General features: G+C 43.3%; 1 protein-coding gene across 1 annotated transcript; it reads right to left on the minus strand.

Annotated features, from left to right (window-relative positions):
- Positions 1-36: 36 nt before the first annotated feature.
- Positions 37-24,510, minus strand: LOC135522259 (lamin-A-like). The gene is made up of 13 exons (XM_064948347.1): positions 24,244-24,510; positions 21,902-22,293; positions 6,396-6,552; positions 5,825-5,950; positions 5,352-5,525; positions 4,995-5,120; positions 4,580-4,800; positions 4,087-4,423; positions 3,761-3,868; positions 3,453-3,572; positions 3,204-3,260; positions 2,646-2,849; positions 37-2,387 (listed from the first exon to the last, which is right to left on the minus strand). The coding sequence occupies exons 2-13, from the start codon at positions 22,255-22,257 to the stop codon at positions 2,352-2,354; spliced, it is 2,022 nt and encodes a 673-aa protein (XP_064804419.1). The 5' UTR covers positions 22,258-22,293; positions 24,244-24,510; the 3' UTR covers positions 37-2,351.
- Positions 24,511-24,833: the final 323 nt, after the last annotated feature.

Below are 24,833 nucleotides of genomic sequence, written 5' to 3' on the forward strand. Positions count from 1 at the left end.
GTACTCAGGTAGCTACTCTAATATCACACATCAAACCACAGAAGACATTTTATTAAGAAGTCAACCACAAGACGGCATTTGTTGGGAAAATATTTTTCATTGTATCGTCTTGAACAGAAAAGGCTGGTAAATCATCACTAATTCATTCTACCTGGATTGCATGGTTTTCCCATATTAGGTATAATCATTTCTTACAAATTCAATTGAGCATTATGTACAAGGGCAATTTCCGTACAAATATGCAACTATAGCCAACATACTCTGTAAATCTATAAATTCCATTGTCTTTAAAGACAAAATATCGCATATCTTTGGAATTGACACCTCATAATGCAAAAAGAATACATTTCCAATGATCACGAGCAGGTATCAATAAGGCACTTGAGACATGATGAGAAAATAAATGCTGAAAAGTGACAAAAGCAATTATATATGTATAAGTAAAAAATATTATTGAGCTTCTCTAAGGTATGGGGCAGTGAGAATAAGCACATTTTCTCCAAATTGGTAGTGATAGAAATGTGTATGAAGTACAAAAAAACTTAAATGTTTCATAAAGTATCAAGTATTCTCAGAAACTCTTCACTGCTTATACATCCTATAAAAAGGCTGCCAGACTACTGTACATGCCTCTATTAATATATTCAGTGGATAAATCTTTGTAGATGACTGTAGCTCATTGACATACCGGTAATTGTAAAGAAATAAGACCCCCCCCCCAAAAAAAAGAATAAACATGCCCAAAAGAAAAGACCCTAAGCTCAGAAAAGTGGGAGAGAGGCCTCTGGACAATAGTTTCAAGACTACAATACATGAATACAGAGGATGTCAATGTAAAATTGGTATCATGTGAGGAATAGATGATTTAAGTTTCATTTAGGTTTCCTTCTCAAGTTAAATACTCTTTCTGACCTTGTCAAAGTGACACCTTGATAATTGATTACACTGAAAATATGGCACCAACATGTTTGCCAATGCAACATACTGTGTAGTTCATAAATAAAGTCAACTTTTGGCCAGATAATACCATATAGTCCAACTACCCCTACGGGCCATTCAGGGCTCACTTGTCCAAGGTTTACTTTCCATCTGTACCCATTCTTTCTGACACTACACCTGATACAAACAAAGGTACAGAATGTACACATTGTTGCACTGCTGTCACGAGAAGGTAAGCATTGTACTTTCATTTAAAATCAACACACTTCCAACTCAGACGATTTCTGTCTTTAGAGTCTGACAAACCAGAACATCTATTTCTCAAGCTGCCACATTCCCTCAAACCTAAAAATGGAAGGTCAATATTAGAAGGTTACAGTAACATTACTATAATCCATCTGGCAATTATCTCAGATTCAAAAAGCAAAATAATCCATACAAATCATATGTTTTTGTCTAGATCTGTTGAGTTGCCCTACAGTAGAACTACGTAAACAAAAAAGCGTGGCATAACTGTTTTGTCATACAAGACAAAGGTGAGGTCAGAGGTCAGACAAGAATTATCAGCCTCTAAGAGAAAACTATTTATGGAGGTCAGAGGTCATGTCAAGACCGTACTCAACTTTACAATACAGTACTACTTGGTCTTCTCCATGTCTGTGTGCTCATCTCGTTTTGGTATCCTTTCTTTAACAACTACAAACCTCTTTCAAGCCTGTGAAAACAAGTCACAATTTGGAACCTATATCCATATTACCATAGTTGTCTGATTGTTTCATGAGTAATAATATAGATGTCATTCCATGAAAAACTACTGTCTTGTGTTCAGAAATATAAACCACTTGATGGCAGTGTCAAGTTTGAGCTCCTCTTTGTAACTATGGCTTTAGAATGACCAATCCCATCGCTCAGTCTAACACTCTAGCGGTCAGAGGGGGTTCACTCCATCTCCATTTAGTGACATTCAGGACAATGGTAGTGTATTTGGAATACCAGGCCAGAGATCCCTGGTTCCAGCCCCCATATCCACTGATTCATAGCACGGTTTGCTGCTGTGCGTGTTTAGTGTTGTGACAGTTTAGACATGACGCAAAAGCCCACTATGGATCAAAGTCCACTATAATGGTTAAAGGTGCTTTCTGTGCCTCTCTCCCTAGATATGGCCCTAAACAGTGAAAGCATCTGCCCAGCACCACATGCAATAACTAGAATATACAAGCTCATATCTGAAGTGTATACTCAGCTCCTAAGCCCTTTGCCAAACACCAAAGGCAATCTAACCTGCAGATTATGTCATACAAAATAAGACAGATCATACATCAAACAAAGGAAATAAAAAAGTAATTTAAAAAAGACGTCTCCCATCCATGTGTGGAAGGTACTTGTCCAGGTAAGGTGGTGCCTGCCTGGCTTTACATGATGGAGCAGTTCTCCGGTCTGGGACCTCCCTGAGAAAGACAGGAAGTGACATAGGGGCGTTAGAGGAAGTGAGGGGACAGGAAGGGGCTGTTGTCATAACAGCAGGAGACACAGGAACACTGGGATAACAGTGTTGCTGTGCGCATGAGTGTGCATGTGTCAGAGAGAGAGAGAGAGAGAGAGAATGAGGGGTGTTTGTGCTTTGAAACAGAAATAGCGTGTTTTAAGTGTCTTAAAATGTGTGTTAAAACAATATACATGATCAAACAGATGGTGTCCTACAGTACCTGTCTGGGTGAGTTGCTACCCATTATAAAGAGGGGAGACATCAGGCCCTCAGGCAGACCTCCTCCACTGCTGATGGAGCAGGAGCCACTGGACACCCCTGAGGTGGCACAGCTCTTATCAGACGGCTGGCCACATGAGCCACAGACCACCGTGCGGCTCCGCAAGTTGTAGTCACTGTCCACACCGCACGCACTGTGGTTGCCCTGCAGAGGGAGACAGAGAACAGAAGGTTCCAACATTACTGGTAAATACTAACTGTAGCCACTGTGAGGCAGTGGTTCCTACACTTTTTAGCACTGAGACCCAGTAATGGTAAATAAAAAAAGTCTTTCAATTTTTCTTGTCACCCTTTAGAGAAGTATTTACGTGTATCATTGCACACCCCTGGCCTTGTTCAGTGACTAAATAAGTACTCTACATAAATTAACATATTTTCATCTGAAACAGGGGATCCTGAACAACGTTTTGGCTCAATAGCCTTCCTCACAGTGCAAGTATAGTTTGAGTAATTTATTTATCATCCTCAGCCTGTGTCTTTCATAAAACGTGAGACTCACATCATCATCATCATCTTCTTGGAACAGGGTGCGTGTAACCTTCCTCTGTGCCATTTCCTATGGGAAAGAGAGGCGCAGAACAGTTTGTCAACCGGCTATGACATGAGTAAGGTATTTTACCAAATCTCACATGTATTCAAATATGTAGGATAGGAAGTGGGATGATGTTGCCAAGAGAAAGACTGAACAGTCAATGGGACAATGGGAAGGTACAACTACAAACAGGTGCATGTAACGTGTGTCTCTCACCTCTCCATTGGCGCTGACCAGGATGGTTTGGAACAGGTCACCGCTGCCCCATGAGTTCTGGGTCTTCCACACCAGGTCTGAGGGGGGGTTGTGGGTGCCGCCTGCTCCTGAAGCCCAAATCTACAGAGGGAAGAGGTACAGGACTGTCTGTTATGACCTGATCACATACTATAGATGCTTTACACACAGGCCCACATTGTGACAAACATTCTGCTCTCTGTTAGAATACACACTTCTCTCAACATGGTGTACTAAAACCTGAACACAAGCATAGTTGATGACAGTGCAGACATGAAGGTTTTACTCACTGTGACGGTCTGTCCTGCCTTGAGGTTGAATTTGGGGGGGAACTTGTAGACGATGGGGGTGCTGGTGCCCACCTGTCTCTTCACCTGCCAGTGGCCCAGAAGCTGGTCCTGAAGGAGAACAGACAAGCATCAAGTGTGTTTCAGCCAACGTCAACTAAAAATCACTAAGTAGAAAAGTGATTGTCCTTTTACAACATCAGCCTAACATGGTGTTTTTACTACAGTAGCTTCCTTACAAAACCTGTGCATTTGACCATAACAGAAAGAATGCGACAATGGGTGCTTTCTGCTACGATGCATGTCAAGCTGACCGATGAACTCCATACCTCGTTGGCCTTGTTGCTGAGGCGGACGTACTTCCCCTCCAGGTCCACCTCGTCCACGGTGACGCGGCCGCTAGCGGAGGCCTGCTGGGCAATGCGTGTACGAGTCACGGCGCCCCCCGCAAGGCTGGAGGTCTCGCTGTCGTTGTCATTGAGCCGTCTCTTCTTGGCGCTAGCCGTGCCTGAGGAGTTGCGGCTGCCGCTGGTGGACTGGACCACTCGGGCACTGTGGCCGTGTCCTGAGCCCGAGGTACGGGTGGTATGGGTGTGTGCTGAGCCAGAGCCAGTGGTACGGGACACGGTGACTCGGGTTGGGGGAGGGCTGGGGGACAGACGCAGTCTGTGGGGGTGGCAGAGAAGAAGATTGTTGATACAAATCTAGTGTGGGTGTGTAGGTTACATGAGTTTATTTACTTCAGTCTGTGTGTAAATGTCTGTGTGTGGCTTTCAGTGCTCGTGTATGCATGATGTGCATTGTGCATATCTGTCATGTCACCTCTCCTCCTCTCCCTCCAGCAGTTTACGATAGGCGCTGATCTCCATGTCCAGGGCCAGTTTGATGTCCAGCAGCTCCTGGTATTCATCCAGCTGTTGTTGCATTCGCATGCGCATGTCCCCCATCTCCCTCTCCTTGTCCTCCAGGCGCCGGCGCATCGTGTCCCGCTCCCGGGCCAGAGACTCCTCCAGCTCACGCACCCTGGCCTCCCTCGCCGCCAGCTAACACACAGAGGGTTGATACCCCGGTTAGACCAACCAAAAGGGCCACATTTGACAGAGACGAGATGAACTGCGCTAATACTTTGTATTAGAGCCAACACTAGAGCTAAGATAACAGCTGTCAGAGCTCCACAGTACGGAGATGTACAGTAAGAGACTTCTGTGATTGCACTCTGTCCACCTGTCAGCCCTACCTGTTTCTGCAGCTGGCTGAGCTGGGAGGACATGCCCTCCATCCGCACGCGGGTCTGCTGCAGCTCCTCGTGAGCCGCCCCCACCAGGGTACTGTTCCTGTCTGCAGAATGACGGGCGTTCTCCAGCTGAGACACACACAGGGCCAGAGAGGTCAGAACGAAACCACACTACATGTGTCTGTGCTAGGTTGGCACTGGGCCAGTGAAAGGATGTTGCATGATGCATGGACAATACTACCGATTTGAACTGGATAGACAGCTTAGTGAAATTAAAATGAAATAACTACCGATTTGAACTGATTTACTTCTAGTCCACGTTTGAGCTGGCAGTGTGGACCAGTGGGTTGTGCTCTCTACCTTGGAGGTGTAGGTCTTCTCGATCTCCTCCTTGTAGATGCGGACCTGCTCCTCATGCTGGGCTCTCAGCTCCATCAGGGCCTCAGCCAGCTTACTCTCGTAATCCTGCTTTGTTCCTGCACTGTCAATCTCCACCATGCGAGACTCGTGCCTGCGCTTGGACTCCCTCAGCTCCTGCAGGGAGATAGACGGTACAGGCATACTTGAGTTATAGAAGAGGGGGTGAAGAGGTAACCTCATAAAACAGACTGATCTCGGTGTTCCATCAGTCTAGTTTGTAAGGCTAGTGAAGAGGACAGATGAGGAAGCAAAAGGGAGAGAGAAAAAAAAAAGAGTGAGATAGATGAGGAGGAGCAGATCAGAGGGAGAAAAAGAGAAAAAAGAAAGTCTGAGGTAAAAGAGAGAGGTCAAGGGGAAAAAGGAGCGCGAGTGTAAGAGTGTAAGGTAAACGAGGGAGAGAGAGAGAGCCTCACCTCTCCGTAGATGTTCTTCTGGAACTGCAGTTCTTCCTTGAGGGTCTGCAGGCGGTTCTCAGCGTCCACTCTCCTCAGCATCTCATCCTGAAGCTGCTTCTTAGCATCGCTCAGACCGGTCTCCAGCTAAGGGACAGAGAGTTTCAAGTTTGATGTTCACCTTTAGGGTTGTTAGATTAGATCAATAATTAATCATTTGTTGATCTGAAATCGCTAGAGTTATCAAAATCACTTTAGCGGAGGAATAGAGGAGCTGCATGTAAGATGTCAAAGCATGACTGGGTGAAATGATAGTTCAATTATGTGACCAGAAGGTGGCGTAGGAATATTATTCATTTCAGAGTTCATTGAGAACGATCCATGGTGATGCACTGACCTTGTTACAGCACTAACCCAAAAGTCAGATTCACAGTTGATAGTTCTTTAAAAAGTAACATGTTTTTCTTTATATACACTGGAAGATTATAAAACATGTTTTTTTTCAATCATATGCAGTTTGAACCATGTACCTGAGGAGAGAGTATGTAGTATGTGTAGAATTCAGAGTTGGCCTTTACCACTAGTCTCTTACCTTGGCTAGCTGGGCCTTTAGGTCCCTGACCTCAGCATCTAGGGAGCGTTTCTCCCCCAGGGCAGTGGACAGAGAGGCATCTTTAGAGTTCAACAGAGCCTCTAGATCCCTCAGCCGGGCCAGAGCTACCTCCAGGTCGGACTCCTTCTTCCCATTTCTGTTGAGACATAGGTAGACAAATACATCAGTTTCCTGTTTCACTAACACGGTCTGTGTTTGAGCAACTTGTGTCTAATTGCAGTATGATTACAATAAAGGCTGTTATGCATTTAGGCTCTTACAAAAAGGAGGCAAACTGTTTCGTAACCTCTGTACATAAACTTCCCATTGACCAACATTATCCACATAGGTTCCAATTCTGGGATAACGTACTCACTACCACTACCTATGAAAGACTCATGAATGCCTTGAGCTGTCCTTAACTGAACTCCCATCATATTGAATAAATTAATTGACAGGGACATAATTGAATCAAGCTCACGTGTTCTAAATAAAAGGCCAACAGGCCCTCCTGAGGGAATCTCAGTTAAATCAAACACTGGCTGCAGAGATCCAACTTTTCCCTCAGCACATATCCTGACCACATTCTGCGCATGTGTTTCTTTACCTCTACTTTACACACACATTTTTGTGGTGTGATAATTCTTCAAGTGTTAATGCTGTAAACGCCCATGCAGCATCTGCATTCCAACCATTTGAGCTCAATTCAGTTAAATGTTTACATTTGAGTCATTTAGCAGATATTATTATCCAGAGCAATTAAGGTCAAGTGCCTTACTCAAAGGCCATCAACAGATTTTTAACCTAGGTCAGCTCAGGGATTCGAAACAGCTACCTTTCGGTTATTGGCCCAACGTACTTCATGGGGATATGCAATTAGATCTTGAGTCACGAAGTTGTCTACAGTGTTGTTTTGAATGATAAACAGTGAGCAGATTAAAGAGCAGATGGTGTTAAACTGTAGCAGAGCCTACTTGTGTAGTTTGCCTAGTGGCGCACGCTTTTGAGTTTTGGCCACGAGAGAAAAATGTGGTGGTGTTTTGTCCTTACAGTAACGTTATACTATGCTATTATATTTGGTTATGTAGAATACGATCATTATGTGATCTTTCAGCCATTGATTCAGCTTTTGTATAACTTTATTAAAACGAGCACTATCCGCCAGAGTAGCCCGTTCTCTACGATTAGAGCAGAGATATGCGCGAAAAGTTGAAAATAAACATGCGCAGAAGCTTCGAGGCTTTCCGGGAATTTGGACCGCAGCCACTGCCTAAATCAAAAACGTTAACATTTGTGGTTTGCATGTGTGTGTTTTTTTGTGTCAGACCTCTAAAGCAGGCATCAATTTGCCGTAGTGGTAAAAAAACAAACTTGGTCCCGGACCGTGGAAAAACTATGTAGCCAAACAGAAGAGGATGGGAAAGTGGTAGCTTGAGCTTCATACCAGTTTGGCAAAGGCGCTCATTGAAAGCCGAGCAGGAAATAGATTCCCCGTTATTACATTTGGCCCTTGCATTTCAATGTTCATGATCACTAATGACGCCCATCTGCTTGGTAGATGGCTTCCAGACGGCTAACCCACCACACCATGCTCCCCCAGCCACTGCCAGCCTACAATAATCCCCTCTCCTTCCAAATGTATGCATGAATTCAATAAAAAGACACAAAATCAGAACCATATGTATACGCCAATATAGCCTACACCAGTACAAGAACACACATAAAGTATACAATGGAGTAGAAATATGCTCTGCCACATACAGACTAGCCCTTGTCCCATCTCAGATTTCACAAAGGCCCAGAGAGCACTAATGTTCAGCAGGATGAGTGATTGATGGACTAACAGTTGGCATCCAAACACATTTACCGGCACCGGCCACCCACACAGCCCCCACCATTTGCATGAAAACAAAGACCCAACACAGCATCCTTCATGCACAGGAACACAAACACCCATACATACATTACAGTGATAATGGACAAGATCCAGCAATTAAAATGTAGAGGCATATTAGTCTGAAGGGTCCATTTAAAAACATTGTCTGCATATTTAATCAATAATAGCTTAGCTATACATGTGGCAGTAAACTGCCTATTCTGATCTGAATTAATTCAACCATTATTCTTGATTTCTAGAGGCTTAAAGAAACTCTACCCTGGTCTAGATTTGATTTGATCTAGATTTGATTACTCGTTAGACACTGGGGTCATATTTAGCTTATTTTCCACCTGTGTGGATGGAGAGGACCAGTCTAACAGCTTGTACTGATAAGCCTGACTGACAGAGAAAAACAGGAGGGCTCAGCGGGATGGAAACAAGGAGTCATGTGAGGAATGTGCTGGTACTGTTGCCGGACAAGGCCAGGCAGAAGTGAGGAGAGATGGAAGGGGGGGGATTCCTGGAAGAGAGGGATAAGAAGAACGGAATTATTTCCGGTCAGCTCCTGTGCTGAAATATTTCCACTGAACTGCAAAAAGAGTCACTGTTTTAGATAGCATCTGTGACATAAGAGCTCGGCCTCACACATACACAGGCCCTCATACACCCAGCTACTTGGAGGGCATGAGACAAGGTAGTGTGAAGACATGTCCCACTAAATAGAAACCTCTCAACCAAAAACAAGCGAATCAAGGTGGACAGCTTAGTGACTGGGGACAAATGAAACAGCAGTTACTCTACTGTTATTGTCTTTTTTACAACCTACGTTCAACAATATTTGTTACGTTTAACCACCTTTGGTGGGGCCAGTTCCCTCTGGCTTATAGCCTAACTGTGGCCTTAATGAAATTCTCACTGTTCCAATGGTTGGGAGGGTGTTTGTGTGGAATATTTTATAATAGTCATTCAAATAGAATAGACATGGGAGAACCCAGAATAACCCAAAGTAGGGCTGTTAGTCCTGTGTTATGAGGCATGAGTGTGAGTTTGTGTGTCTGCATGTGTGTTTAGCCCAACTTGCACACTGAGTTGGAACAGTAAAGCACTTGTGTCCAGACATTCAGTGTTTAAATAAGACATGTAAACATTTCATGCTGGGGCTACATTAATGCCTCCAGAACTGTAGCTTGTGTGTGGGTGGTGGGCCATTTATTATGACTAAATGGGCTATGTGGATCAGCTCTGGTACTGAACCTATGGTGATATAGAATGTAAATAATAAGCATGTATATGATATTATCTCGTGAATGGCTGGTAGCTCCCGAGTGGCGCAGCGGTCAATGGCACTGCATCTCCGCGCTAGAGGCGTCACTACAGACCCTGGTTCGATTCCAGGCTGTATCACAATCCGGTTGTGATTGGGAGTCCCATAGGGCGGCGCACAATTTGCACAGCGTCGTCCGGGTTTGGCCGTCATTGTAAATAAGAATTTGTTCTCAACTGGCTTGCCTAGTTAAAATGTAATAAAAAAAGGTAACATCGAATAGCTATAAGATGATATAGGACATACTAATACAGGCAGCCTGGCTGTGATGACATAGAATGTGAATGACCTGAGTATGGCAATATTGGGTGTGATGTGTGTCAGTAACTTTGTTCATCAGCTGTAGTGCGGAGGATATAGGTGATAATGAATATGAATGGCATTGTTGATCCGCTCTAGTGTCAGTAACTTTGTTCATCAGCTGTAGTGAGGAGGATATAGGTGATAATGAATATGAATGGTATTGTTGATCCGCTCTAGTGTTGAGGATATGGATGCCTGTATATCCATAACTGCCAGTAAGCCTGCAATGCGTTGGTTTGCTCCAGGATGTCGACTTAACGGAATGCATGCCTGAGAGTGTGAATGTGTGTGTGCAAACTGAATACATTTGCAGAGCAAAATGTACTTCGAATAAAGTTTACATTTGAATCCATCCAAACTTGGACCCCACCTCAAAAACCGGTGTGGATGGAAGTCTGTTTATCAAAACAGCATGTGTTGGATGTGGACATTTTATGCAACTGAATTTTAGGGGATAAAAGAACCAAACCGGTGTACTGTATTTATAGCATATAGGGTGTGATGTGTTCAATTGTCACAATTACTCATAGGACATTGATCCGGGCATCTAGATACCATGTAAAGAAAAGGAGTTAAGGAAGCCTACAGTTAAACAGTCTATTTAGATAAGAGAAATAGTCGATGATGCTTCAAAACACACAGTAGCCTGACTGTTTCTCCTGTGCACATTACTGTTGTGATAATCTTGGTTACCCAGAAGTAAAATTCTCTTGCGAAAGTTGGCCAATTCCTGTTTTACTTCTGGGGGGGAATGGCGTTAACAATTGTGATTATCTTTGTGCAAAGGAAGGAAGCAAAGTTTCCTCCCTCGGAAATAGAAACTCTTGGCCAAACCCCTGCCTTCCGCTAATTCCCCCAGTGTTAATCATGGCCAAAATGCACATTTTATATTTCATACATTTTTACAGAGAGACAATTTGACTTTGTGGCTGTGTAATCTAGTGGAAACCGTTTATCATCCACACATGGGCTTGAAAAAAATAAAAAAATCGACCACACCAGTTTAAGCACCGCCGTCATCCAATCCTGATTCGTCCAAGTAATCAACGACGAAAACCACAAACCAGGAACTGCTGCTGCTCGTAATCAAATAATTCTGTGAGCCTTGACAGATTCCTGCCATTTCATCTGTCCACGAGAGATTACTGTTGTGACAGTGTTATATCAAAGCTCACACAACTTTAAAAAAGGGCAAAGGACAAAGAGCTGTCTCAAAACGTGCCGAATAACAGTTTAGTGAGTGTGAGAGAGAGAGAGGGAGACAGAAAGGTGAGGAGAGAGAGAGAAAAGGGGAGGAATGTGTTGGTTCAGCCTCCACTCTTGGGTGACTCACTGCTATCTTTGTCCACCTCATTCCTCCACTCTTGGGTGACTCACTGCTATCCTTGTCCACCTCATTGACGACAATGGAGCGAGCCCCCCCCCCCCCCAAAAAAAACTACGGAAAACCCACAATCCTGGCTATTTTGCTGTGCCGTTGCTATGACAACAGAGGCCTACACATTTAAAGTATGGCATTTCCCCACATTTTGGCTATAAGGGATAAACACATAGAATTTCACTGCCGATGCTCACTTTGAGCATATTTCAGAGCTAAACTCAATCGAAAAAGTTTCCTCCCTCATAGGCCTATTTCGAAAAGCTTTCCTGTTAGGACTCTGGTGGAAAATCTAGCCTATAATTACTACAATATGACAGATGCATCATGCGGGAATAACCAAACTCTTAAAGTCTTTTAAATGTCCTGGCAGCAGTAATACCTAAATAATGATTCACTATGAAGACCAGCCAGAAACCAGAGACCGTATCTGTTTCCCATGAAGTTGATGTTAAACAGATCATTCATTGTATGTACTCTATATCATATTTTAAAGGGTAGGAAGCATATGAACAATACTAGACACTTCATTTTAACCAGGGATACATATAGTTCACATCCAAATGACATTTTACAACTACTACAGCGGCATGATTATAGACAACTATGAACATTCCTATACTCTGTGTGTGTGTGTGTGTGTGTGTGTGTGTGTGTGTTCACACCCATCCTCTGGTCCCCTCATACCACCACACCCACTTTCTGACTCACACACACACACACAGTAAATTACTTGCCCAGTTCCCCGACCTTGTAAACACAGCCATTTCCCTATCAGTGCAGGCTAACAGTGCACTGTAGTGAGGCAGTCAACGCTAAATCACCCCACTAATGGGAAAGGCCAAATCTCAATGGAGTCACACAGTCAATCAGGCAGTGCAAAAGGCCCTCTGGCCTCTCTGTGCTATTAGGGGGTCTGTTAGGAATGAGAATGTAATCCCCCCCTCCCGTGTTACTACACAGTCTTCCACTGCACAGAGTTGTAATGGTTAATTGATCTTATTGGTACGGTGAGCAACTAAGGAGCGACACCCCACCCGTCTGGCTGGCATGTGTGAACACGTGTGGGTGGGTTTCCTTGGAAGTTGGAAATTACCAGGGGTCCTCAGTCCCTAAAAACGATCTTTGGGCTCCCATCCCTATTAATAGCTATCCTTCACAATCCCATTTTCCCAATACCAAAGTGGTAAGTTTAGGACACAGAGAGCCTAGAGGGGAAAAGGCTGTTGAATAATGGGGTCTTAGTGCAAACAAGGTCCAGAAATAGCAGTAGAGAGTTTTTCCAAGACCAACAGCCAGACTACACAATGTGTCAGAGTTTCAGGAGAATGCTGAAAACAGCATTGATTAAATTTAAAAAAATGTGCGGTTCATATTTAAAGTTAAGTATTCAGACCATGGATTGGTTCAACTTACTTCTGTACTGATTCAACAAAATGTTTAAGTATGTCATGTATTATTTCAACTAAAAGGTTGTTTATGTGAACATCATTTAGGAGCACTGTTAAGAGGACATGGAGATCTCTGACATTAAAAGAAAATATTATAATCCAAAGTACAGGCTGGCACATGATCATGTCTCTTCTGGGATCAAAACACAATGGAAAGGATTGTTTTCATTGTGTGTGTGTGTGTGAGAGAGATAAATCACAAGGGGAAAACAACCCAGCCATAGCCAGAAGCCACCCACTCACCACATCCATATGGGCAGATGGGAATAGAGTTCCTAGTGTTTCACCACCAGCATCATGGTGCTCAAGACTGCTATCTTCCTATGTGTTTCAAATAGACAAGCAGTGTGTGTGTGGGGGGGGTCTATTGAACATGACCCTGCTTTTGACTCCCATAATATCCCCATTCAAACACATGGCCGGCAATGACCAAAAGAAAGCATCTCTCCCACAGATAAAGCTTTTTGTGTAGCTCTGGCTCTGTGTGTACGTGAGGCCTGGTTCCACTTTTAATGATTAGTTAGTGATTCACCATGACATGAGTCAGAAGCCTGGTGCCCTTTCATTCAGCATGTTGGCATAAAAGTTAGCCATTGTTTGATTGTCTAGCCCCGATAAGGTAGAGAACACAGGTTAGTCAGTTTGTCCTTGTCTTTTACCACTTGTACCACTCGTTTTATAATACTTCAACTGTCAGGAGTGTTACCTACACACAGAAAGTGATGTAGCTATGTAAATCAATTCTTACAGCTCTAAATGTATTTTAAACCTGTAGGAGGTATCACCTATGAGCTTTAGTCAAATTTCAGACGATAACACTAATGAAATGAATTGAGATTGATTCCAAGCAAACTACTGCATACTGACAAAGTTTAAATACATTTTAACCTTGGTAGAACATACGCTCCATGTAGATGAACAGCAAACAGTGTGTGACTGGCTTTGACAGAGCAAACAGTCAGTGGAGACAGAGCTTAATTAACTGATCTGAGGCCAAGTGGGGTGTGTGTGTGTGTGTGTGTCCCACCCCACCAAAATCTGGTTGGCCACTCCAATGGCCCCTCAGAGATCCGAGCACCGAGCTTCTCACCGGAAAAAGCATCCGAGCGAGCGAAACAGCACGCCTCTGTCTTAGTATATGTAGCCCATGTATCTGATCTTGTCTGGCCAAAAAGAGTATGACATGTCCATACAGCATCAGATACATGGGCTACAGATACGAAGACAGAGGGGCGCTGTTTGCCTCGCTTTCGATGCTTTCTCTGGTGAATTGAAGGAAAATTATGAAAGACCGTTAGACACAAATGAGAAATCATTTTATAAGTGTTTCTTTTTTTTAATTGTTCATTTTTGGAGACTTTGTAGGCAGAATGTCATTACACTTATGGCGTTTGTAAGATCCCTTTCCATTCAAATGTTGGCGGCACAGTGCACTGTTCGGATGCTGGACTTTAGAGTAGACAAACGTGTGCAGGTAACCTATTTGACCTACTTTTTGATGTGATTTGTTTACCAATCAGGTGATAACATCATCAGACTGGTTGTGTTCATGACACAGTAAAAGGGAATATTTCTACAGTTAAATTACATTAATTTACTATAAAGCCGATAAAAATACATTTGTGCACGCACAAGCACACATAGGAGGTCGCTTAAGAAAAAAAAGACACCCCACTGAATGTCACGGTATAAATTTGCTCTCTGGATGTCACTTTCAAGTGAATTTACTGCTGTATGCTGCTCTTCTATAAAATCCTGACCTCAAATGCAAACACTTTTAGAATTGATTTATTTGAACAGGGAAAATGTACCAAACTTAAGCTGAAGCATTTAATATGTGTTGAACCATTATAATTGAAATTTGTACAACCCCACCCCCCCCCCAAAAAAATAATATACAAATCAGGTTCAAAAATGGTATGATCCCCCTAAACTGGGTCCGTGTCCCACCTTGGCCACCCCATTCAAAATGTTCTGAGCACGCCACTGAACAGATTCAGAGCTTAACTGATCTGAGGCCAATTACCCCATGCAGCTGCATTGAGTTACAATGAAAGCTCTGCTGTGGTGCCATGTGAATAGATGGGGAGTGGTGCTAACGTTAGCATTATGGAACTAATACAGCAGACTGTGTGGCGCCTAATAGGAGGAGCAGTGTTAGCTTTAACATTCTTTAGCCTATTCTAGCCAATGGGAATATGTCTGTAACAGCACCCAACTGTAGATGCACTATGCAGAAATCACGCCACCATTTCCTGGTTGCTAAAATTCTAATAGTTTGCGACAAAACAAGAAAGTATAGTTTGTGACAAAACAAGCAAGTATAGTGTAGAGAATCAACGTACCATCTAAATTGCTGTGAAATATATTTTTCATAACCAAAAATATTGTATTTTCAGCTGTTGGAAGCTGGTGTGCAAAACCGAAAAGTAAACGATGCAAAAACTAAACTTAAGAACAGGAAGCATAGAAGTAGTGCATAGAACAGCTCTACCGCTTCTTAGACTTACTTTCAACGAGAATGACAGATCTATAACCCACATTTCTATGTGAATTTGGTCAAGTCGCCCAAAAAGTTACATAATCCATCTTTAATAGGTTAAGATTAGTTTCCTTCTGCATTACGGTATGTAAACGTCAGTAAACATTTCCTTAGTGAACACTTGCATTGAGGAGTAGTCTATAACAGTGAATCGGACAACATTGGCCTGCACCTGGTTAAACATCACAATCCTTTTAAAACTTGGCTTGTATAGGCTCCAGTAAACAAGAGTGATGTTTAGTGACACAAAATGCTAAACATCTGGAGGTCTTCCTGAATGTTCAAAATGCTCCATGCAAACATCAAACTCTGTTGAAGGAAATGAAAACGCTTCAGACATATTGAGCATTCAGAGTTGTGGTAATCCACTGGCAGTTACATTACTGATCAGATAAGAACATTTGGGGGTCGCATCCACTTCATCCACTACCAAATGGGAACTTCCCAGTGTGTTGTGGGTGCAACTTACTTTGAGGTGAGTGTGTGTTTCAATTTGGGTACATACAATGTGTGTGTCTAAGTATGATGTGTGTTCGTGTGGAGTGAGCATGTGTGCAGAGGCCCAGCATCTTAAAGTGATTTACCCTGTTGGAGAGCGGATGACTCATTCAGCTTGGCTGGGTCTTGAAAAGAATCAAAGTGCTATGGAAACTCTTATCCACACACACACACACACTCTTTCCAGCCCGCCAATGCCTTCTCCGAACACAGTACTGGTCTACTGAAAGGCCAAACACTAGTCTTTAATTATCAAAACTCAGCCCAACAAAGAGAGCTCTATATAGCAGACATCACATGTACAGTCTTAGCACGTGTTTTCCATTGCCATGTACTTTGTTAGGGCCAGTGGAGTGAGTAGCCACGAGACTAGGCTAGGTATACTCCCACTTGCCCCACTCACGCCTTTGGAGACCCCTAGAGCCTAGGGAACATTAAGTTGAAAGACAAAACAATGTATGAGAATAGCCATCAATTGTAGAACCTTCATATCAGACTCACTATTAACAACATTCCATGTTTTATAACTACAGCCACTGGAACAGTCAGCCTTCATTACTAATCAATAAACTAGTTGAACAGCTGCTGAACTAACTACTAATGACACAGTAAACACTTGTAAAATGCTCTCAATGGGGCGGCAGGATAGCCTAGTGGTTAGAGCGTTGGGCCAGTAACCAAAAGTTTGCTGGATCGAATCCCCAACCTGACAAGGTGAAGAACTGTCGTTCTGCCCCTGAACAAGTCAGTTAACCTACTGTTCCTAGGCCATCATTGTAAATAAGAATTTGTTCTTAACTGACTTGCCTAGTTAAATAAAAAAGGTGCAATTTTTAAATAAAAATAATCAACGACATGAAAACTAGCTGTTCATTTATTTATTTAACTAGGCAAGTCAGTTAAGAACAAATTCTTATTTTCAATGACAGCCTAGGAACAGTGGGTTAACTGCCTGTTCAGAGGCAGAACAACAGACTTGCCAGCTCGGGAGTCCAACACTTTAACCACTAGGCTACCCTGCCACCCCAAAATGAAGACAACACATAACACATTTTTTAAATATACTTAAACATTTCAATAAGCCTGAACCTGTTTCTCTAATAGCAGGTCACAGAACAGGTTCCATTTGTGGCCTACACACCGTTGTGGCTAAAATAAAGTGTGTCACCCAAATCCAGGGAGCCTGTGGTCCAGACAGACTTGGTTCTGTATAACTTGAGAAGGTCACACTGTGTCACATGATACAGGCTGAGGTCATGCTGGTAGAATGACGCTGCCCTCGAGGGAGTTTTGAGAGAATAGAGATCCAAACCTCCTGGGAGAAGCTGTAGTATAATAAACTGTCATGGTACACATTTCGTCCCTGAGGAAAACGAGTGGGCAAAAGGCTGCACACACTGCTGAGTTTCTATCTGTTCCATGAAGAGCGAGCGCTTTAGAAACCAAATATTGATTCTTTGTGCCTCACGAACTGTAGCAAAGATGGATTCTATGTTGAATAAGACATTTTTCTTCTTATATTCAATTCAAGTTATGTTCTGCACAATTAAGGATGGGCACCAACTATTGCTTTCTCCGAGGTGTACTTCTATTGTGAACTTTAGACATTCATATCCTGAGGGATTGAACCAAAAGCCTTTATTGAGAGGTTGTTTGAGTGCAGAACCACAGAGTATTTGAACAGCTTTGATACATCATCATTCATTGATGGGGAGAGGATGTTTGCTCTTGTTCATTTTAAAGGGAGAGTGACTTAATTCAAAACTTTAGCATAACAAATGGACTTCAATGGGTCCCTCCTGTTGTCCAGCTGTGTGTCAGCCCGGCAGAACATTCACATGATTAAATGGGAGTGCAGTAGACGTCAGCGAATTGTTTAGAGTTTCCCTAAGCTAAAAGTAGCAGTACAGCCCTTGGTTACTAGTGGTAACCAAACTACGTGTTTATAAAATATTTGGGCCTACAAATAGACCACTTAGCCTCCTTGTATTACCATCCTTGTGGGTACCGGAAATCCCCAAAAGGACAGTAAAACAAGGAAAATTCTCCCCACCAGGACAAAGGCTATTTGAAGCTTATGGGTTAGGTTTAGGGTTACGGGTTAAGGTTAGGTTTAGAGAAAATAGGATTTTGAATGGAAATCTATTTTAGGTCCCCACAAATATAGTAAAACATATGCTGTGTGTGCGAGCACGAGCGCAGAAATGAAACCGAGACAAAAACTTTCTTAATGAATGAAATGTGTTCATGCTATATGATAAGTGTACTTCCTGCTGTGTTCTCTGATAGCCCCAAAGTGCTACAAGTTGGCATGGCAGCCACTCCAACACAAAATACATTACAGTACATAAAGAAGCCAAACGAATTCATATTAGATTTTCCATCATTCAGGTCATTGGAATGAAATGCTGGTTAAAAAAGGAAATGCGTTGGGAAACATCACACTGCAGCCATATTAATTCTAATGAACATTCATTCTGCATACCATACCCTCAATAAACAGACTAAACATCTACGTGTGTTAGAAGATGTTATCTGTCCTGGCCCACCGTTAGCTACACTTATCTGTTACTCTTTGCCAACAGGTGTCACACACAGCAACCTTGGAAAAGAGTCTGGAAATGGGAGTGGATATTGACTTTTGAACTCCCTCAATGATCTAGCCCATTCCACCACCTTTGATCCCGAATGCCTACAACTCCGACCACAAAAATAATTGTTCTACAGTTTGCAATAGATTAGCGAACCATCTTTACTTCCAGGGAGTGAAAGTCAAAAAGCAATAGGTTTTGACAATATAATTCAAAGTGGCATTTTTCAACAGGTGAACCAACAATAAGATCTAGAAAGAACACTATCTGCAGAGCTTGCATGGGTCTCCCTGTATATTGTCAACACAAAGCAGCCTATTCATCGTCTGGATGGGGAGACAAGGGATTGTCCTGCCAATGACGACGCGGAGCAGGTTCCCCCACACATGCTCCTATTGCACAGCCACAGATGGAAGGCACTGTGCCATGAGACTAGCGTCCGCCGCCCCTCTTAGGTTCCAGAGGAGGAGCATCCACAGTGGATAACTAGACCTTGACGAATGTGGGAGTGTGGGCCAAGCCTTGGGGCTCATGTTGAAGCTTAGCAAATCCTATTGCAGCATAGCAGCGTCTTAGGTGGGTAGTCAATATTTTTAGGCTAGCCCGCTTGTGTTCTAGCCTAGCGATTCTTACTCTATCCTAACAGTGGAACATGCTTAACCCAAATAAGGTTTGTTTTTATCCCCCCTGACAAATCATTTACAAGCTAGACTGGGTTGTAGACGAGCAGTTTCCATCTTAGTAGCCCGATGGCGATGGTCTGTCCTCAGGGGAGTTGCATGTGCCTGTTGCGACAAGGACGACTGTGTGGCGTGGCCCAATGGCATGTCTAAGAACAGGTGTGTATAGTCACAGGCCGTGGTAAGTGACAGTTACATCTGCTGCAGCACACTACAAAACAGGGCTAGAGGGCTTGGCACTGTATAATGTAGGGCCTACAGTAATGGGGTATTATAATATTTGAATGACTAAGAATATTGTTGAAAGGGACATGCACACTGTTTATTTGTTGGGACGGTATACTGCTCGGTCTCTGATAAGTTACATTTACTTGCAAGTCCTCATAGGGCACCAGCCAAAAGGTAATAACATGGTGTTGATAGGGAACTAAATGATACGTATTAACTATTAATAAAGATGGCTCACTGCTCTGCCCCAGAGATCCAGACCTAAAGAAAGGCCACAGCCAGCAGCTCCCTTCCCACAATCAAGGCCCTGAAAAACCTCTGAGTCACCACCCTGTCACACGCCCATGCCAAGACTCCCCAGCTGCCATGGCAACCAAACACTGGCAAACACACCGGCTGCAGCGTAAGAGACCGAGGCTGCCCACGCAGGCCTGAGTGATACATTTCCACCACACGTGTAACAAATGATTGGTTTCCAACGGAAGTTATAGGCGCTGTTGCTATTCTTCACTCAGCTAGGGACCTTACGGCACAATGGGAAAGAGAATTTAAGTGAACTGTAAAATTCCATTCACTCACCAAACAGACTTGGTTTTTTAAAGAGAGTCACTACTCCTCACTCAAGTCAAGACCCAGGAAGTCCACACCCTGACCAAGGTCGGCACTCAAACACAAACCCACCCCAGAGCCACACCCTTACCTGCAATGTTGGGCACACCAAACACTGTACATTCCATCTTGACAGATACACTGCAAACATTAATTGAAACATTAGTGCCATTGTGTTTTCACTGGGTTATGGTTGAACAAGTAAGACTCCACCCTCACGTCTCTGTACAGACGCCATTGCTTCAACATTGCAATTGCACGGTGTTGAAAACCAGAGTCATGCCAATGAGAAGCTGTTGAAGACAGTGTTTGCATAGCTTAAAATATTCCTATTCTCTGTTTGCTACTCCCTGCGGAGGGAAGCCCCATGCATAAACGAGGGTACGTTAAAGAAGTTTAAAAAAAATAGTAAAATAACAAGTATATACACAACTAACACTTTCAACTGTCTTTCATTTTCTCAGACACACTGCAACCCGATTTGCACTTTGCCAAGACATTCAAACATTCCTGTGGAGTCATTGCAGGCCGTTGCCTGCAAGTAGGAGAGAGAGACAGAGCGAGAGACGTGAGCTATTGTCTAGTCTGTGGGCACATTTACCCACTTAACTCTGGTAGACAGATCCCTTTAACATTCTCCCAAAAGGTCTAGGTCTAACCTACCCAGCCAGTTCCGATGGCTCAGTTGGTTGGAGAATGGTGCCAACACCAGAGTTTGGATTAAAGCATATTTTATCTTAACCTGGAAAACTGCTTACAGGCTGATTGAAATGCGCTGTGTAATTTATTTTTTTATTTATTTTTTTATTTATTTTTTTACCTTTATTTAACTAGGCAAGTCAGTTAAGAACAAATTCTTATTTTCAATGACGGCCTAGGAACAGTGGGTTAACTGCCTGTTCAGGGGCAGAACAACAGATTTTGTACCTTGTCAGCTCGGGGATTTGAACTTGCAACCTTTCGGTTACTAGTAATAATGCATTGCATGCATGGGATTGTGGGAGTGTTGACTATCATTACACTCGTAAGTCAAGCTAAACAGAGCGAGCTGTTTGTCAGGGCGTGGCCCCGTGGCTGGGCCCTTTGTCATTACCATGTAGGGGAATACAGTATTACTACCCAACCTGCTGAAAACCACCAGGAATGTACACAACTAATGTCAGGCATGTCGTTCTCCACACTCTAAAGGATTTTAGAAGTCAGAGTTTAAGGTAGTGTGCATTCTGGTGCAAAATGGATGTTGCATCACCCAGGTGTGGATTAGAAGCACTACCACTCACATCCTCGGTGGCAAACTGCCTTGGAATTAAAGGTTGCAATGGGTTAAATGCAATTATTTATTAGTAAAGGCTTATCTGACCAACGCTCTGACAAATGTGCCAGCATACTAGGTATCCAGTCCAGGGTGAAAATGGTTTCAGGGCTGTTGTACTTATGGTTTGGAAGAGAAAGAGGAACATGATGTAGTAGTGGACATCTACTTCATTGAGAATGACTGTAGTGAAGGGCTGGAGTAAAAGCAGACCTGCACTGGTTGATGAGTCAGAGCCAGTACAGGGAAATAACGTCACCACAAATTAGGTATAATGAAATGAGATGGTGTCTCGTCCTCTGGTTTGAATATGCCCCTCCCTATCATCATATAGGAGGTTGTAGGCAGTTAAATGTGTGTCAGTGAGATTACATGCTGAATCACAATCACTTTCAATTTTAGACTAAATTAATTAGCCCCTTGGCCAAAACCCAATGTGTCCCTCGGCCAGAAACTTACAACAGGGAGCATGGCAATAGACTAACTTTATGACACCACAATTTGATACAGGATTACCCATAAACCTCCTGCCTTTCTGTCCCCATCCCAGGGTTTCCCCTAATAATACCCCTGCAAACCCATCTTTGCTAGCTCTCTTGCCCCCCACCTAGAACATTTGGCCTCAATTCAACTGAACATTTGTTTTTGCAGCCTTTGCATGCTGCCTACAGAAACAAATGACCTAAACCCTGCAAACCCAATGTGTCCTACCTGACTTTGAGCTCCTTGTAATCCTCCTTGACTTTGCCTAGCTCCAGCTGCAGTCGGGCGCGCTCCTTGGCCACCGAGTCGAGGGTCTTGCGGGCGTCGGCAAGCTCCGTCTCATAGGCCACCTTCATGCCCGTCACCTCACGGCTGATCTCGGTCTCGGACTCAGTGATGCGCAGCCGCAGCCCAGCATTCTCTATCTCCAGCGAGCGCACCTTGTCGATGTAGACGGCAAGCCGGTCGTTGAGGTTGCACAGGTCGTCCTTCTCCTGCAGGCGAGAGATGCGGGTTGGGGAGAGTGGGGTGGCAGTCCCACCGCGGCTGGCTCGTTTCTGACCTGGAGATTCCATAGTGGACATCCAGCAGGTGGTTCAGGTGGTTGGCTGGGAGACAGGCTGTGGAGGGAAGGATTAATTAATTAATCAACATCTGATACAGCAAATGTTAGAACAAGTATAGCGAAGCCTGAGGGAGGAACCATGTGAGTTAACATGTGCCAAATAGAAAATAGTAAAGGAGGAGGGGGTTGGGGCTTAGGCGTATAACAGCTACGCATCTCTCTCACCATCAGAGAAGCCCTACTAAAAATGCTGTTTGGGTGGTTAAGCAACTTTAGCTCTCTCCTGAGCAAGTCTAATTCCAACCGTCTGGCGTCTGCAGTGAACAGGCAATTAGACAATTTTGATAACACACAAAATATGTATTCAAGAACTACAGAAGTATACAAAACAATGAACAAACATTACACAAGCAAAGAATATCTGCATCATCTCCCTTGTCCGCCGACTGCTTGTTGAGACAGAGTGAAGAAGTACTAACAGCCTGCTAATTATGCCAGAGTCACTAATTCGGAGAAATCTGTCCGATGGCCGTCTCCCTCCACTTACATTCGGCTTGCCTAAATCTCAGTCATTACACCATGGCCTTGACTCACTACATAAACAAACACAGCAGGATGCCCTGATTAGGAGATGAAGAACCACTTTCTCAATGTTTAGATGGGCAGAGACAGCAGTGAAATGACTGTCAAAGTACTGGATGAAAGGCTTTCGAAGCCCAAAAAACTAGCTGAGATTCCACTCTGGAACTTTGATATCGCAGTAGAGTAAATTATGTTTCCACAATATATTGACAATTAGCAATACAAAAAATTATATATATTTTCAATATCCATGTTTATATATATTTTTTTATATTAAAAAATGTATGTTAAAAATAAATATTGAAATCTAAATACTACTCCTATTACAGAGAACGCTGTAAAGCTTCTTATGCCACCAATTATTGCTTTGTAGCATCTACAGATTAAACATTATGGAGTCTTAAAGGAGTCTTTGGTATGCCCGAAATGTCATAAATATGCCAACTTTGACTAATTATTTCTCAAATATGCTTTTAGATACACATTTCAAATACACACTGAATGTACCAAACATTAGGAACACCTTCCTAATATTCCACCCACTTTAGCCCTCAGAACAGCCTCAAATCATTGGGGCACAGACGCTACAAGGTGTTGAAAGCGTTCCACAGGGATGCTGGCCCATGTCGCCTCCAATGGTGCCGACAGTTGTGTCAAGTTGGCTGGATGTCCTTTGGTTGGTGGGCCGTTCTTGATACACACGGGAAACTTGAGAGTGAAAAGCCCAGCAGTGTTGCAGTTTGACACACACAAACCGGTGCGCCTGGCACATCCATCTTTAACTCATCTTCTCCCCTTCAACTGCCCTGATTGAAGTGGATTTAACAGGTTTCCATCAATAATGGATTATAGCTTTCACCTGGTCAGTCAGTCATGGAAAGAGCAGGTGTTCCTAATGTTTTGTACACTCATTGTACGTTAACAATCCTCCTTCCAAAGGACTGTTGTATGAATTTCATTTTGAGAAAATCCCCAAAAGCATGGACTTTTTTTCTGGGTTTTGTGAGGAATCACTCAGATGTAATCTATTTCATTACTCGTGCAATGATATAGCATATATGATAAATAAGTAACTGATGAATGTGAACACCTTAGCACTACATATAATGTACACGTGTCAAGCCCTTTCCATAGATAATGAGGTACTTTTGGAAAGAGTAACTACTACATTACTTTCCCCAATAACCATGCATTAGAGTAACTTACACTGAATGACTTATATACTTTGAAAAGGTCACAGCCGAGTTGTTATCCTACACCCCCAACCGGTCAACAACGAAAGTGAAATGAAATTTGAACTGTACACTGTAGCCGTCAAGATCAAAGTACAAGCAGGAACCTACTCTCACATCTCTGTTAGTGTGGGCTGACATTCACAACAGTCAGTCAAAGTGCAACCAGAGCCAAAACGTCTTTACCGTACCTTAGTGAGAGAGTGTGAGGTTGTGAGTGGAAGCCTCCTGGTGGAGCAGTGTGTGTGTCTGCACAGCCGGACCTCTCTGGAAGTTCAGCTGCCGCTGTGTGTTGTAGATAGGTGTTCTGCTCTGGGTCTGAGGTGCCCCTGTGGAGTATAGGGAGGAGGATCAGTGCTGTCTGTGTGCCTTTGGCTCACGCTCTGGAATGGCTGCGTCACAGTCTCTCCCTGCACATGTATCGCTGAAGAGAGAAAGAGAGTGGGAAGTAGGGAGAGGGTGGGGCAAGGAGGAGCCAGGCTGGACTAATACAGATAGAGCCCACACACAGCACAGCAACTACATAGCTCCCTGGTGTCTCTCTCTTACTCTCTTTTCCTTTCTCTTTCATTCACAGTGGGCATGTGGCCTGTCAGTGAAAGCTCCACTTTCAAGTGCAAACAGACAGAGAAAAATGGTTGGATGGAAAATCTGCCCTGATCCATTCTTTAACTGTACAAATTAGTCTAGTCTGTAATTGCAAATCATCACCTTACTGTCAGCTCACAAAAAAAAGATTTCGTTTGCACCATTTTTTTAATCAAAAGACCAAAAATCCCCA

The sequence above is a fragment of the Oncorhynchus masou genome, chromosome 30 (genome assembly GCF_036934945.1).
Source record: "Oncorhynchus masou masou isolate Uvic2021 chromosome 30, UVic_Omas_1.1, whole genome shotgun sequence".
Classification (NCBI taxonomy): Eukaryota; Metazoa; Chordata; class Actinopteri; order Salmoniformes; family Salmonidae; genus Oncorhynchus; species Oncorhynchus masou.

Excerpts from the sequence above, each read along its gene's own strand:
- LOC135522259 (XM_064948347.1), bottom strand. The coding sequence starts at position 22,257 with ATGTCCACTATGGAATCTCCAGGTCAGAAACGAGCCAGCCGCGGTGGG. Across the intron at positions 5,121-5,351 it reads AGAAGACCTACACCTCCAAG|CTGGAGAACGCCCGTCATTC; the intron begins GTAGAGAGCACA and ends TGTGTGTCTCAG. Across the intron at positions 3,261-3,452 it reads TGGTCAGCGCCAATGGAGAG|GAAATGGCACAGAGGAAGGT; the intron begins GTGAGAGACACA and ends TCTTTCCCATAG.